The sequence below is a fragment of the Triturus cristatus genome, chromosome 4_1 (assembly GCF_964204655.1).
Source record: "Triturus cristatus chromosome 4_1, aTriCri1.1, whole genome shotgun sequence".
NCBI lineage: Eukaryota > Metazoa > Chordata > Amphibia > Caudata > Salamandridae > Triturus > Triturus cristatus.
The window spans coordinates 917679514-917695235 of record NC_140585.1 but is presented as its reverse complement, the minus strand read 5'-3'; the positions used below and the strand labels follow the sequence as shown (position 1 = coordinate 917695235).

At 49.8% G+C, this 15722-nt stretch overlaps 1 protein-coding gene across 1 annotated transcript in view; it reads left to right on the top strand.

Moving 5' to 3' along the window:
- LOC146855807 (ADP-ribosylation factor 4-like) overlaps positions 1 to 13906 on the top strand; it is a 50362-nt gene extending 36456 nt beyond the window's left edge. The window contains exons 5-6 of the mRNA XM_085653726.1: positions 7623 to 7748; positions 10444 to 13906. Of these exons, the coding sequence (XP_085509852.1) occupies positions 7623 to 7748; positions 10444 to 10530 (213 nt within the window). The 3' untranslated portion in view covers positions 10531 to 13906. The remainder of the gene's footprint in view (positions 1 to 7622; positions 7749 to 10443) is intronic.
- The last annotated feature ends 1816 nt before the right edge of the window (positions 13907 to 15722 follow it).

Below are 15722 nucleotides of genomic sequence, written 5' to 3'. Positions count from 1 at the left end.
AAGCCATAATATGCACTGTGCAACATTATGCTACTATATTACAAGACTTTTTAAAACAGCTTAAATTATTATCGAGGTTACGTGTACGGCATTGGGTAAAGTAGCTTGGCAGAATGTTTTTGCTATGCCCACTTTCTGGGCCTCTATTGGTTTGGGGCAGGGATAGTAAAAGGCAGTGCATTGCACCCCATGCATGCTTTTAACACCCAGCCAACCCTAGTCTTTGCGTTTGTCATACTCTTTTCTCTTGTCCTAGTTTTATTTTTTCTACTTCTGTTTTGTAGTACCATTGGGCATCGAGAATGGTGGACAGACCACCTATGTACTATGCTTAACACCAAAAATGCTTACTCCTGTCCCATACAGCCTTCTGTGTTCTCATTTTCCTATTGTGCCAGAGTTTCTATGCACTCTGAATTTGCAGAAAGATGACTATATAAAACCCGTAAAATCCTAGGGGGCGTTGCTTGGCTGCCGCGAGCATGGACGCGTGAGCTCTGAGCTCCGTGTTGGCTGTGCAAATTATCCTGCTCTGACCCTTCCCGGCAGCGTCTGAGACCTGGGAGGGGGCTCCCCCGGACAGAGAGGAGCTGGCCGGTGGATCGGACTTCCTGCGGCGGTGCCGGGGGCCACCCGGCTCGGTGACAGCGGGGGACCTGCTTGGTGGGGCCCGGCCATCTTGCTTGCGGCCTGTGACGGCCCTCTAATCCCCGGTGTTGCGTAAGGGGCAGCCCTGCCGGAAGTGGCAGGTGACCCGGCTGGGGCGGATCGTCGGCCGCGCTGCGGCTTGCTGGCCCTGAGGTGAGCGGTGTCGGCCCAGGCGGGGTGCAGAGGATTGTGGACGGCTGGTGGCATCGGCGGAGCCTGCGAGGCCCAAGACGGCGCGACTGTATCGGCGGCGCTGGTGGCGGCTGGATCGCGGCCGGGCGCGGCTGTGCCGCTTCGGGGCCCTGGAGGGCGGACTGTGGCTCACGGCGAGGACGGTGCGGTTGCTGGGTGACCTCTGAGGCACCAGACGACCCTATCGCGCTGTGGGGGTCCCGGCCCACCGCGCTCAGTCCTGAGAAGGCACCTCGAATACAAGCTCCTACAAAGGAAGTATTTTCTTCTGCGAAACTTACCCCTGGTAGTACAAAAGCTTCCAGATCCTCCGGCTGTTGTGGTGATCGGACGCCCTTGCTGGTGTTGGCGTCGGGCGTGCTGGGCCTGAGGATCCTGGGCGGCGTAAGGAGCCCTTATCCAGTGGGACGGGTTCTGGGCTGTGTGACCCCCTGCGGCGCTGAGCTGGGAGCGGTGCCGGACTCCCAAGTGGATGGCATAATACTGGTGTGACCACGGTCGCGCAGTGCGCCCGCATTCCTATCGCTGCCGGCCGGCCCCCTCCTGCCTGGCGGGGGTCGCTGCTGTGGCCCCTGCGCTGGGGACTTGCCCTTGCTGGACCTGTTGTTGCTGCTCTGGGTGGTTCCTGGAACTGTTGTTGCTGACCGAGGAGCTCAGTGCGAGGACCCCGCTTACTGGTCGGGCTCCGCGGCTTTGGAGCTGGACTGTTGTCGGGACCCGGGCATGGGGAAGCCGCGGCGGGGCCCAGGGGTGGCTCCGGCTGAACACCAGGAGGATCCGCCTGACTCTCAGCCTCTGGACACGGCTGGCGTCTCGGCGGCGGGACTCCGGCAGCAGCAACTGGATCAAATCCTAAAGGCCATATCGGACACGCGGGAGGCATTGGGCCACGGGAGGCATTGGGCCACGACATAGCGCAAGTGTCCACGAGTCTTGGATTTTTGCGTGCCGATCATGCCAAATTGGTTGACCGCGTCAAAACCACGGAACACAAGTTGGAGACGCTGGAGCCTGCCCAGAGGGCGACGGAGACCTCCCTGAGTGACTTATCGCATAGAGTGCAGCTCTTGGAGAAAAGGGCTGAGGAGGCGGAAGGGCGCAATCGGCGCAATAATATCCGGGTGGTAGGCCTTCCCGAGAGAATTGAAGGGGACAAAATCGTTGAGTTTTTGGAGAAGTGGCTGCGAGAGGTGGTGGCGCCGGAAGGATTGTCGCAGTTCTACACCCTGGAGAGGGCCCACCGCGTGCCGTTTCGCCCGCCGGCTGTGGGCCGTCCCTCTCGGCCGGTGGTTGCACGCCTGCTGCATTACAGGGACCGAGATCTTCTATTGCGGAATGCCTGGGCATCAGGCCCGTACAAAGTGGATAATGCTTCGGTCTCTCTTTACCCTGATTATTCCCAGGAGGTCCAGCGGAGCCGCTTCTCTTTCATGGCAGTTAAGAAGGCCCTCCGGGAGGAGGGGCTCCATTATGCTCTGTACTTTCCGGCCCGTCTGAAGGTGATGGTGGATGGGATATCTACATTCTTTGATGCGCCGGACGATGCCTGGAACTGGCTGGAGCGGTACCGTGCGGGCGGGGACGGCACTGGTCGGCGAGACCCGGAGGTGGGGGCCGGGCCGCGGCTCTGCCGGGGCCGCCGCAATAGACAACGCGCCAAGAGTGGACGATCGCTGCCGGCTTCTCAGACGGAGCTGGAGAGGCAGGCGGCCCTGCAGGCAGTCTCTGCTATTTCTGGAGCAGCGTCGCCGGCGGGCTCGGGCTCCCGGCGGACGTCTGCGGGGGCGGACTCGCCGGGGGTCGGAGGACGCTGGGGAGGACGTCGCACTCCTATCGGGGGTGACGCCAGGAACAGCCAATGGCCTCTTGGATGAGTGATGCTGCTTCTTTTTTATTGGGCTACGACTGGAGTTGGCATGTTGAGGGTGGTTCTGTGGCGCGGTGGGGTGTGGCGGGGGTTCTGCTGACTATGGCGGGAGGCTTGGTGGGGGTCTCGTGGTCCGGGGGGGCCGCCTGGGGCGGGACGCTGTCGGGGAGAGGGGAATGTGATGATTGAGGCCTGACACATAGGGTGGGCTGGTGAGATCGCGGTCCGGCTTGTGCTGGTGCTAGGTCACCCCTTCTATCTCACACCTATTGTGAGTCCCTGGTAGCTACCAGGGCTGTGTTTGGATGGGTAACTATGGTTTAGAGCCTGTTCTGGGGAAGGGTGGGAAGGGGGTTTGTTGGGGATGTTTTGCAAGGGGGGGGTTAGTCAGTGTGCCCGCTAGGCTGTGTTGAATTGTTCTCCTTCCGTATGGCGACCCGACTTGAGTTGAGATGTGTTGCTTGGAATGTGCGGGGGCTGAACTCCATGAGGAAACGTTATAAGGTGCGTGCTTATTTAGTCCGTAGGGGGATCCAGGTGGCCTTCCTGCAGGAGACACACGTTGACCAGGCGGAAGGGCGGGCGCGACAGCGGAGGTGGAGGGGTCAGTTGTTCTACACCACATTCTCAGCCTTTGCTAGGGGGACTTTAATTTGGGTATGAGCTGGGGTTCCTTTCCAACCTCTAACCACGCTAGTAGACCCTGAGGGGAGGTTTGTGTTGGTGTCTGGACGGCAGGGATGTGACTTTTTGCAGTGTATATGCCCCGAACTCCGACCATTCTGCATTCTTTGCGCGGCTTTCGGGGAAGCTGGCGGCGTACTTAGCAGGCACGGTGTTTATCGGGGGGGATTTTAATTCTGTAATGGACGTGGAATTGGATCGATCTCACCCCCCGCTAGCTCAGTCTGGGGTGCGTAGAGTGGCTAAGGTGCGACGGGACTGGCAGGAGGCGTGGGGTCTTGTGGATGCCTGGCGGGTACACCACCCGTTAGATAGGGACTACTCCTTTTATTCGGTGCCGCATGACTTACATGTTCGACTGGATGGCTTTTTGTGTACCCCAGGGGCCCTAGAGCTTGTGCCCTATAGTGAGTGCCTGGCAAAGACTCTCTCGGATCACAACCCGTGCTTGATTACGATACTCTGGTCGCGACAGCGACCGGCGATTCCGACGTGGCGTTTGAACCCGGTGCTGTTGGAGGATCCCGTGTTCAATGCGGAGTTGGGGGACGGTGTGGAGCGCTACTTCCTAAGCAACTCGGGGACGGCGACGAGTAGAGCGCAAGAGTGGGACGCGCTCAAAGCGGTGGTGAGAGGGATTTGCATTTCGTCGGTGGCTGGGACGCGCAAGGTGCTGCTACGGGATGTTGACCGGGCTGAGTTGCGGCTGTGCCAGGCAGAGTTGGACGACCACGCGACTGAGGGTGATCGGGGGGAGCTGCTGGTGGCGCGGGAGGAGGTAGCCCTGCAGGTTGAGCGGCTCCGCTGCTATGACCATAAGGCATATATGGTGCGGGCACAGGCGGAACGAGACCAGGTGGGGTCGCTTTTGGCCTGGCTGGCTGATCCGGCGGTTCGGGGCTCCCCGGTGGTGTCGCTGGCTGCGCCGACGGGGAACTTAGTTCACTCGCAAAAGGAGATTAATGACCAGTTCCTGGGTTGTTGTTCGTTGCTGTACCAGAGTAGGATGCAGGGTCTACCAGATGGATTAGACGATTACTTAGAGGCTGCGGGGTTGCCTAGAGCCGGAGCAGGGCTCTGCTCTGGGGTCGGAGATCTCTCTGGGCGAAATCAGAACAGCGGTCAAGCATATGGCGCGGAAGAAGACTCCTGGGGCTGATGGCCTACCCGTGGAGTTCTACGCTGCGTACTTGGACGCCCTGGCGCCGCAGCTCCAGTCGGTATATAGGGAGGCGTGGGGTCTGGGACGGCTTCCGGTCACTGAGAGAGGCGATCATAGTACCATTGCTGAAGAAGGGCGGGGTTTCCACCTCCACGACGGCATACCGGCCGCTCTCTATGCTCTCGGTTGACTATAAGATCCTTAGTAAGATCTTGGCCATGCGACTTTTGGGTCACATGCGCTCCCTGGTGCATTCGGACCAATCCGGGTTCATCCCGACCAGGAACACTGCGACGTGCATCCGGCGGTTGGTGAGGGTAATGGGAGACGAGGTGGAGGGTAGGTCGGACGCCGTGGTGCTGTCGGTGGACATTGAAAAGGCGTTCGACAGTGTGGAGTGGCCGTATCTGTTCCGGGTATTGCAGGAGTTTGGCCTAGGCGATAATTTTGTGCGCTGGACCGAGCTGTTGTATAGCTCCGCTACGGCTAGGGTTCGTACGGGACGCACTATCTCGGCGGCATGTCAGGTTGGGAGGGGCACACGTCTGGGTTGCTCTCTCTCCCCGCTGTTTGCACTTGCAGTGGAGCCCTTGGCGGCCCATGCCCGGCAAGGGCGGTACTACGGGGGTGTTTGGAGGCGAGGAGAACTACATCACATTTCGTTATATGCGAATGACCTCCTGTTATACCTGGCCGATACGGGGGCTTCCCTCCGGGGTGCCAAAACCCTACTAGAGGAATTTGGTCGCTTGTCGGGGTTGCGGGCGATTTGGACTAAGACCTGCCTGTTCCCTTTGTCCCCGGGAACGCGACAGCCTTCGGAGTTGGCTGACCTGCGGTGGGAGCCTGTCTGCCTGCCGTACCTGGGCGTTCGTATATTCCACACCCCCAATGACCTTTTTGAGGGGAATGTGGGGGGCGCGCTGAGGGGGCTCAGGGGTAGTATGGCGTTCTGGCGCACCCTTCCTCTCTCGGTTTCTGGACGGATAGCGCTGTTGAAGATAACGCTGCCGCGCCTGCTCTATTATTTCCGTACTCTGCCGGTATGGATCCTGGTCACCTTTTTCAGGACGCACCGGACATTGATGACAGGGTTTATTTGGGGAACTGAGAGGCGAAGAGTGGCGCTGTCGACGCTGATGAGGCCGCGGGAGGAGGGAGGGCTGGCAGCCCCAGATTTTGAATGGTACTACTTGGCGGCACAGCTACAGTGGCTGACACAGGCCGTGGCGCGTGAGTTTCGAGGCCCCGAGGGCTCGCAAGATAGGGTCATCCCGCGCCATGTGCTGTCATTCATTGTGCTTAGGCAGAGGCTCAGACTGGACCAGCTTACCCTCGAGGAACGCACGCTCCAGCTATGCTGGATCCGTAGCCAGAAAAGGGCAGGCTTTGCGATGCCGTATGCCCCAGAGATACCCCTGGGTATGTGCACGGCCCTCCCGCACGGCGGAGATTGGTCGGCGCTGGCTCACTGGGAAGAGTGTGGGGTCCACATGATTGGGGACTTATACAGGGATGGCGACTTGTTGTCGTTCCAGGACTTGCAGGGGGCGTATGACCTGCCGAGGGGGGGACTATCTTTTGCATTCCGCCTTGGTATGTGGGATCCAGAAACAATGGAAGATGGGGCTGTCGGAGCCCCCAACTTCTCAGGGCTGTCAGTACGTCACTATGGCGGCGGGTACAGTCAAGGCCATCACTTGTCTCTACAGGCGGCTGTCCACGGAGAGGTTGGCACCTCTGGATGTCTTGCGGGGTAAATGGGAGGGGGATCTTGGTAGGCCCATTCCCGAGACGACGTGGGCGCAGCTTTTGCGGCGGGCCTGGAAGGGCACGCGCAATGCTAGATTTCAGTTGATCCAATTTTACTCTTCATAGGGCTTACTTGACCCCGGTCAAAATTCTGCGGTATTTCGGAGGTTCTCAGTCGCCGTGTCCACGGTGCAGGGTGGAGGGGGCTGATTTTGGTCATATGTTTTGGTCCTACGGGGGACTGGACTCGTATTGGGTGGATGTGGTGGCGTGCCTGAATCAGGTGACTGAACGTGAGTTGGAAGCGGAGATGAGGACTTGCCTTTTGTTGTGGTTTCCGCACACGCCAGTACCAAAATTACGAGCAAGTTTTGCGATTTGGGTCGGATACTGGCGAAGAGGGAGCTCACTCTGCATTGGAAGGCCAGGCCCGGTCCGAGTTTTCGGAGATGGAGGGGGAGTTTCTTGGCTTGGGCGGGAAGCGAAACGACGCTTCGGCTTCAGATGGCCAGACGAGCAGCTAATAAGGCGCTGGAAGTGGCGAGGACGTGGGGGGTGTTGGTGGAAGAGCTGCGATCTTGGGAAACGAGGAATGTGGAGGACTGGGACTCTGTAGATATGGACTGGAGGGTGGAACCTGGGACAGGGTCGGCGGGGGCTACTGGGGAGTCCATGCAGGACGGAGCTACTTAGGTACACTCATGGAGGGTTCGGTACCTGCACCCTACATTGACAGCTGTTGAGGAGTCTGGGTGGGAACAGGGGGCGCAGAGGGAGGTCGCTGCGGGCCCCCTTTTTTTTTTTTTTCATGAGCACAATAATAGGGTTTTCCCGTTTGTCCGGTGTTGGGATGCCTCAGTTTCTGGGGTCCGACTGGCAGAGGTTGATGAGGGGTTGCTGTGGGCACACTGACTGGGGGGGGTGGGGGTAGAGCGGGTGGTGGGTGGGGACTATACGGCGGGGACCTAGCAGAGTGGACTTCTCCTACTGTGTATTTTGATGGTTGGATCATATTATGATGTTATTGTGTGTAGTGCTAGTCCTCGGGATTCTGGTGGTGGAAAACTCAATAAAAATCTTTAAAAAAAAAAAAAAAAACCTGTAAAATCCTATTTGTCCCTGGATACTTCCATTTGTGGTTTGCCAATTTAATTTATTGTGTATATGTATAGAACTTATTACTTGTCATGAATTGTTTATCCACAATATTTAAGGAAAAATATAGAGCATTTCATTATGGCCCAGTGGCAGTTCCTGATAACTGTTCCCTGCCTCCTGTATTAATCTTTTTTTTTTTCTTTTTTTTTTTTCTTTTAGTTGCAAGAGGATGAACTAAGGGAAGCTGTTCTGTTAGTCTTTGCTAACAAACAAGATTTGCCCAACGCCATGGCCGTAAGCGAGCTGACGGACAAGCTGGGACTGCAGACACTCCGTAGCCGAACTGTAAATAGCTATACATTGCACATTTTAATGTTTCGCTATTTATTTGTACAATTTCGTGATAGTTTTTGGTCTTTGAACTAATATTGGTATCTGTATAGTTTTACCTTTTTATAGGCATAGTTATGCTGTCTGCCCTAGACTGTACGGTCTTCGTAACATGCGGTCGTGCTGAGCTTATAATGTCTGTGAATGCTACTCAATATAAATGTAGTCTTAGTGTTTTAAAATCAGGAGCAGAGCCAGTGCAAGTTCAACTTGAGTGTTGACTGACTGATATTGAATTGAAATATAGTTTTGATGTATTTGGCTGTGCTGGTAGACCTTTTATGGTGTTATGCTTTCAGGACACCATGTAGCTCATATTAATCTGAGTGGGCCAAGAGGGAAGTCTCTGAATGCAAAGGTGCATGTTTGTTTTTAAGTGTGTATGAGTGAAATATAAAAAAAATCCTTTTCATGCTACTCTAGCACCCTCCCCCACTCTTTGACCTTCTCTACATGTGCGTGTAAGAGAGCCGGATCCCTCTGTGGTTAATGGGGAAGACATGAGATGATCCTCAATTGTAAATAACTTATGTTTTATCTTCTTTCACGATACATTGCATGCAGTACCTTAAGGTAACGCTTGTGCACTCTGCTAAATTAGTGTCTAAACACAAGTTTTAATGTTATGCTGCCTTCTGTACCAGATTTTACATCGCTGTTCAGTGTGAATGGGGTTTTGTGGCGTGTTAGAACTGGTGGATGGTCTAGCATTTAGTTTTAAATGGGCATGTTGGAATGATTTGTAAAAATAAAACGGTTGGAAATCATAACCAGCTTGATCTCATCATGGTAGCGCTCCTTTGTATCAAGTTTTAGTTCATCTGAGTGATTAAAAAATAGTGCCAACCATATATGTTGAACTCTACCGATAGAAGGAGCAGGGGGGCTTTGGTTGGGGTGTGTCAGATGCAGACTTAAGGCAATTTTGATCAGTGAGAGCGGTCAGTACGTGGCAAATGTACTTTTATTTTTTTATATAGTTTTTGTGGTGCAGCAAGTTGCTCTAGAAGAGGGTCCTGGCTCCCTCACCTACATGAACACTTGCTCAATTGCTCCCCTCATCCACTCCTCCCTTTAACCTTTATTGTATTCCAAGAGTTGAATTTGACCATTTGTACAGGAATGCCCTTTATCCTCTGGTATGGGAAACTGAGACCAAATAGAATGTGAAGCCTAGAGCTCAGAATCTTGTTGACCAGCCAGATTAACATTTTAGGCTGAATACGAACTGATGCTGTGCACTCCTTTCCACTCCATGCCCTATATCACTGTTTCTGGCTGCTCTGGAAGTTGACTGTGAGCCTACATCGCAAAACTGGACGTTCACACTACAACCTACAATGACCTGGAATATGGTAGGGCTGGTTTACAAGCCAAAACTGAAAAAATACTTCTTTCCTCTACACCAATCCTACTACCTTCAGCCAAAATCTTAAAATGGCCAGGAAGGCTAGTATGTGTAGGGTCATTACAAACAAACTGGCACAGCCCGTATTGTTCTTGCCACTTAGTCCTCAGCACTTGTTTATACAGTGAAGTACTAAGAGAGACATCATTTGAAAGTGAAGACTGCCTAAACTGTGCAGTTTGTGTCTATTAATCCAAGAATGCAGATTGAAAAACACAGACAAAAACGTTCATAGTTCTTTTTTTAGGTCAGGCCTGGGCAGCGCATGCTCTGCTCTTCAAGGCATACTGTATTAGAGTATGGACTTGAAGCTACGCCCGTATTTCTTATTGGCTTGTGTCATTGTCCTTTTGTAAATGCTGGCTTCTGATTCATTGATAGGCTTGCTATTCCCTGCTTAGTACCACCTTGTCTTCATTTGTAACGTCCTATGAGGACTGACCCTTTTACATCTAACACGGTATGTCTGATTTAGTCTGTAAGCATTATTTTCTTTGAGTTTCTCCTACTTCAGCCACGTCATGCTTTCCTGCAACGTTCAGCACGCCATGCGCACATTCACTTTCCAAGCAGCTCAGGACAATGGCAGTCGCTTCTTTGAAGTGAAATAGATCTAGCATTTACAAGAGTTTGAGCTATTGTCATTGTAAATGACAATGCCTTTTATTTGTGCTAATTACCAAAACAGATAAATAAAAGGCATTGTCCTTTACAATGCCGATAGCTCAAACTCTTGCATATGCGAGACCTATTGCATTGCAAATGCTTGTTTTGCTTAGCTTCCTTGTAACATTTCTTTTAAGGAACAGCACATTTACAGCTGTAGGGAATTAGATGGGTGTTTCTACAATAAATGCTTGCCTCTATAGCTGATGGTGAGCTTATTGGACCTTTTACAATAAGGTTGGAAAAATCTGAAATAATAAAGGGAACCTATGATGGCGTGGAATGCACAGCAAAGGGTATTGGGGACAGCAGGAATCTGGTTTGGAGTGTCATTGTGGGTGTCAAAATCTGAACATTGAGCAACAAACCTTGTATGATTTTATTTTTTTAATTGTTTTGTTTTTTAATTGATTGAATATACACACACACAGCTCTTTGACCTCTACTGGAACGTAATTTAGTATATTTGGTTTGTTTTGTTAAAACCATAGTGCGTCACTGAAGTGACTAGACAAAGCATCACCTCGTCTCTTGTTTCTCCGATGGTTCACTTCTTTCTTTTCTTCTTCTTTGCAGTGGTACGTCCAGGCTACATGTGCAACCCAGGGCACTGGCCTATATGAAGGATTGGACTGGCTATCCAACGAGTTATCCAAGCGCTAGATAGTTGGACTCACCATCACCATGGATATACATATTTTTTTTTTTGTTTTTATTCCCACCTTCATCCCCACTTTACCCTGGTCTAAAGTTATTGCCCTGTTTTTATCTGGCGGAGCTTCGAAGTTCTGGGACGTGCCAGTCAGCTCACCTCAGCCTGCCCTTCTGTGTCATGCTGCCTCTCGAAGGTCTCAGAGGAGATCTGGAACAGAAACCAGGACTTGCATGCCTTTTAAGTGAAAACAAACGGAGATACAATTACCAGGAAGGACTGCCTGGCCCCTAGTGCGATTTAGGAAGGTATATTTGAAAGAAGTAACGTAACGGGGGCATATGAAGTTGCAAAGCAAACCGTATTGGGATAAAGCCTGCTTCTTGATGTGTGGGGTGTTTGACGTTCAGAGTGCCACCTGTAAATGCCTCCCTATATAACAGAAGATTTCAAAGCAGGTTGTGATTAGAAGGTTCTTTAGCATCTCCTGTGTTGTACATTTATTTCTTTGTATGGTTGGGAGGGGTGGGGGGGGGGAGAGGGAGTAAGTGGTCCATTTGGGTTGTGTGTGCTGTTGTTGTACAAATGTCTATGCACTACCGATGTTTAAACCAGTACATGGTGCCAGAATGCAAGAGAATGGGGCTTTCATGTATTGAGAGATGGCTGCCCTGTCCCCCCCATGTGCATTTTCTCATTTAACCTGTTAATGCTGAGTGAGCTCTGACTGGGTGAGGATGATGAAATTCAAATGGATAGATCTGTTGCTGTTGGGCCTCGTTACCAGCTGGGGGTGTCATACTAGGGGTATGGAAACCCCATGCTCACTTACATATATTGGTCTAGAGCTACAGACCTCCTCTGTCCCCGAGAATGTGTGCTCTGTATACACGAGGTGCAATGGGATACCTCGTTTATCCTCTACAGTGCATTTTGGAGTTGGATTTCTTCAACGGTCTTTTTTTTTTTTTTTTTCCCCTCGAATCCACTTGTGCTCTGCATTAATAAACTCAAAGCAGGTGGGCTTTGTATACAGTCGAGATGGTCCCTGCTCAGATTGAGTACCTCAACTCCTTAAGCTGCAGCATGGAGGAGTCCCATTGCCTTTTTCAAGTCAGGATGGAAGGCTCTTTTAAACTCTGAATGACAGCTGCCTTCGCACCTGGTGTCCTTTTATAAAGACTCCTGGGAGAAAAGCATGTTACCCAATTTTTACTTCCTAGTCTGTTTTTATCCATCGGTAGTACTTGAAACTCGCTCACAGGCTAAAAGTTTGGAATCGATGTATTGTTGAGTGATACTGCAGGTGATTGAGCCAGGCTTGGTCATACCAGCTAAACCTTAGGAAGCTGGACTGTTTGCAGTAATGTGGATTTGAAATGTTTCAAAATGGAGGACAAAGCCTGAACGATTTCTGATCTGCAGCTAGGCCACTGAAAGAATCAATGCTGCCCCTTCTGGAGGTTAGAATTCTGCAAGCCCCTTTTCAGAATCATGGGCAGTTTTAACTTGTGTATTCTGCCGTCCAGTTTGTCCTGCTGGACTAAGCTTAATTCCTTCAAGAACACATTTTTTCCAGTTAGATCTTTGTTGTGACCAGTTTTGCTGAGGGAATCGTTACCTGCTATGCTTCCAACCCAACAGATGACATTTGAGTTTTTTTAATGCCGATAACTAGTCAGCCCGGATTAGACGCACTGGTTATTAAACTTGCAAAGGATGATGTCCTGGAAAATGTATTAAAGAAACAGATTTCTTCCCTCCGCCTGCCATATAACATCTTCAAATAGTAATTGTTTGTGAAATATAAAGCAGCGGTGTCATGTGGGCAGAAGGCAAAATGCATGACGGCTTTGATTTTATCGTTCTCCATATAAGATGAAAATCTCACATTGATCCAGCCCCCTTGGACATATAGTCAACACTCTGTGGTAATGGTAGTTCTGGATCTCCTGTCTCTTACCTCGGAGCCGGTTAGGGCAGAGCTAAGTTCTGAAAACTAAAAAAATGGTGTCGGTGTGCAATTGATCTGATTTTCCCCTTGATGTTTTTTTTTTCTTCTCAAGAATTATTTACATTCAATACGATATGTGACATGTTACTTTTTCTACCTCCATTTTCTCCTTGCCACTGTTCAGCATTACATGACTATTTTTTCTCTCTGCCATAGACTGAGGAAAGGTTTATGTTCGGTAGGAATGTTTTACTTTTAAATGTATTCTTTGTTATGATCCCCTAATTTTCTGCCCAGCAAAATATAAAGCAGAACCTTCAGCATAATGAAACTGTACCCTCTGCCTTTTTCCTCTAAATGTGAGTACCCATTTGCAGAGCAAGGGAAGTTTTATTTTCCTTTATCTGGAATGGTATTTGAACTGTATAATGAAATTCTAGTTGCAAGATCCAAGGGTTGTGGGGATTGGATACTCTGTGGATACGCGATAAACTGCTTTGGAAGACTTACAAAGTGCAAGCTGTTAATCATCTTGTGAGCCTTTGCCCCCATATTTGGCTTGGTGATAGTGAGTTTTTTGTTTGACTTCCGGAGAGTCTGTGCACCTCACTTGATGATATTGGGTTACATTGTACCATGCTGTTTGGTTTCTTTGTACGCCTTGCCCTCTCATTACATGCACCCTGCTCAAAGATGGTATTTAATTACAAGTACATTTGCATTAGGAGCTGTGGCACTTGCCATTATGGAGACTTTAAATGGAGAGTAATGGGTATGGATGAGAGCAGCACATTCCCGCTGTGGCTTCTACCTGTGCGAACTTCAGAAACCCCGGTATTTGCTGCAGATGCCGTTTTTAAACACATTCCAATTCAGTCATGTAGCCTTTTGCTCTGTATGTCTTTGTGTTTGTCAATTTTAGCCTGGCAAAGGATCAAATCTCTTGCGATATCTTTACAAACTGAGTCACATGCTTAGTGATTTGCCTAAATGTTTAAATAAAGTCCACTCTATTTGGATGCCGAAATAATTGTATTGTAAAAGTGAAATTCCCTGGGCTGGTTGAGTATAGTATTTTCATCACAGCTTTACTGGACATATTCCTTTCTATAAGACCTACTTAAAGAACATCCCAGCAGGTGCTGGCTGGTGGGTGGCTCGGGGTCAATTTTGCTTTTGGCTGATCTGAGTCCTTCTGTTGGAACCGGCATGTGAGGTTGTGTGGAGTTTGTCAGTGCACTGGGGTCCTAGTGGCATACCTTGCTGTACTAGTGGCTTCCATGCTTACGTGGAGGATGGCTGCAGCATGGAGGAAGCTGGATTTGAAATTGCTGTTGTCGTGACCCCTTTGCTGCATTTGATTACCTTTTTCTTCTGTTCCGTAAACCGCTGCTGCTTGGGATGTTTAAATAAAAAAAAGCCTTTCAATTTTTTCCTTTTGTCCTGTTTTGCTTGTTATTTCTGTATATTAATGGGTTTAGGTCAGCTCAGAAAAAAGGAGATAGACTGTGTGCACTTTTGTTCAGGCCAAGTTAGGGTGACCAGAATTTTAAAGCCAAAAACAGGGACATTTCACAAAAATAGAAGATGGACTACAATTTTACTTCAAGGAAGCGCACAGAATGACAGCGCTCCTCAGCAGAGAATTACAGAACAGACCGTAAGAAGATACATAAAATGCGTTTTGTAAACCCAGTAGCTTGCCTGTTGATTAAATTGCGTTCTCGAAACAACTGCTAACTATCCCTGCTTTGAAAAAAAATAAACACCTCCCTCCGTTTTCAGTAGACCCTCTCTAAAAACCGGAACATGAGCTAATTTTCTTGAAATCTGCCGGGACACCAGGTGAAAAACCGGACCGTCCTGGCAAATCCGGGGCGCATGGTCACCCTAGTCCAAGTACATAGCACGAACATTTGGAATCAGAGTAGATCAACTCTTGCTTTGCAACTTTTTCTTTGTTGACAAGACACGTTACCCTTTCAAGACGTTACAGATGTCTGTGTATTGAATAAACCAGGACTTAGTTTGTTAAACCACTAATCTAGCCACGTCACAGTATATATGCAACAGTACATCGACATTGCAAGTCGGAGGAGTTCAAAGACCATTCAGAGGCATGAATCCACAGGCCAAGTGCCTTTGAGGTCACAGAAATCCAAGGCTATCTGCAGTCCTATTCGTGCGCAGCCGGGGGTATTTTTATTTTTTTTACATTCGTGGCTCTGTTGTTTCAAGTTGAAATTAAAGGTACACTAGCTTCATAATTTAAATTTTCTAGTCTGCACAAGTTGGATAATTCAAGTCAAACCTTGCCTTTTATGCAAGAATACTTTGCCTGCTGGGATTTTTTTAAATTGAAATGAATACACTATACTGCAGTATCAGAATACAACAGAATGTTGGGGAAAACCTAAGACTAGCTAAATCCTCCCAGTCTACATTGGTCTACTTGGCTAGAGAAGAGCCGACCATCTCAGTAAGCAATCTTCTATGACCAGCTTATAAAGTTTCTACTGGTTGGTAAAAAAAAAAATTGCCTTTTTAACCAGCCATGTTCTGACGTATATTTTTTTGAGAGCGGTCCGCCTTTCCTACTGCAGTGCATTTTTTTTGTTTTTACAATGGAATAAAGCTGGTGCCCCACAAAAGCAACATTGTTGGTTATAGCTGTAGGGGTGCTGCTTCCTTCTTTGCCGGTGGAGCCGGTACTGCAGCACTCTTCTGTCCATGCTTGAAATGGTATTAAAGTGCAGGCACTCACTCATCCAAACTACCCTACTGAGAAGTGCCGATACTCCGTAACCAACAGTATTGCTCCTTGTCCATTTAAAGCCCTGGTGTCCGTCATGCTTAAAGGCAGAGTTGCTGCCACAAGCAGACACAGCCTACCTAGCAGCAGAATTTGTGAGAATAAATGTGTACTGTGCACACACAAAGAGCAATACAGTCTGTCTCAAGCATTATTAGGTCTCGCCTAGCGTTGCTGCGCACATGCGTTGCTGCGCACATACGTAGCTCGCTCGGCGAGATTTGTCAAGGAGGATTTTGAGAGAAGGGCTTGAAGCCCGCCCCATATTTCCATTGGCTTACGTCACCGTTTATGGTAAATGGGGGCTTGCCATTGGAAATAAGCTTTTTTGCTTGCCTCCTTTTTTGCTTTTTTTGTCCGGCCCATTCGGACTGGATCGCCTGCTTCGCGGCTGTCGTGAAGCAGTTTCTTATTGCATGTTATGTAAACAAGCCCTG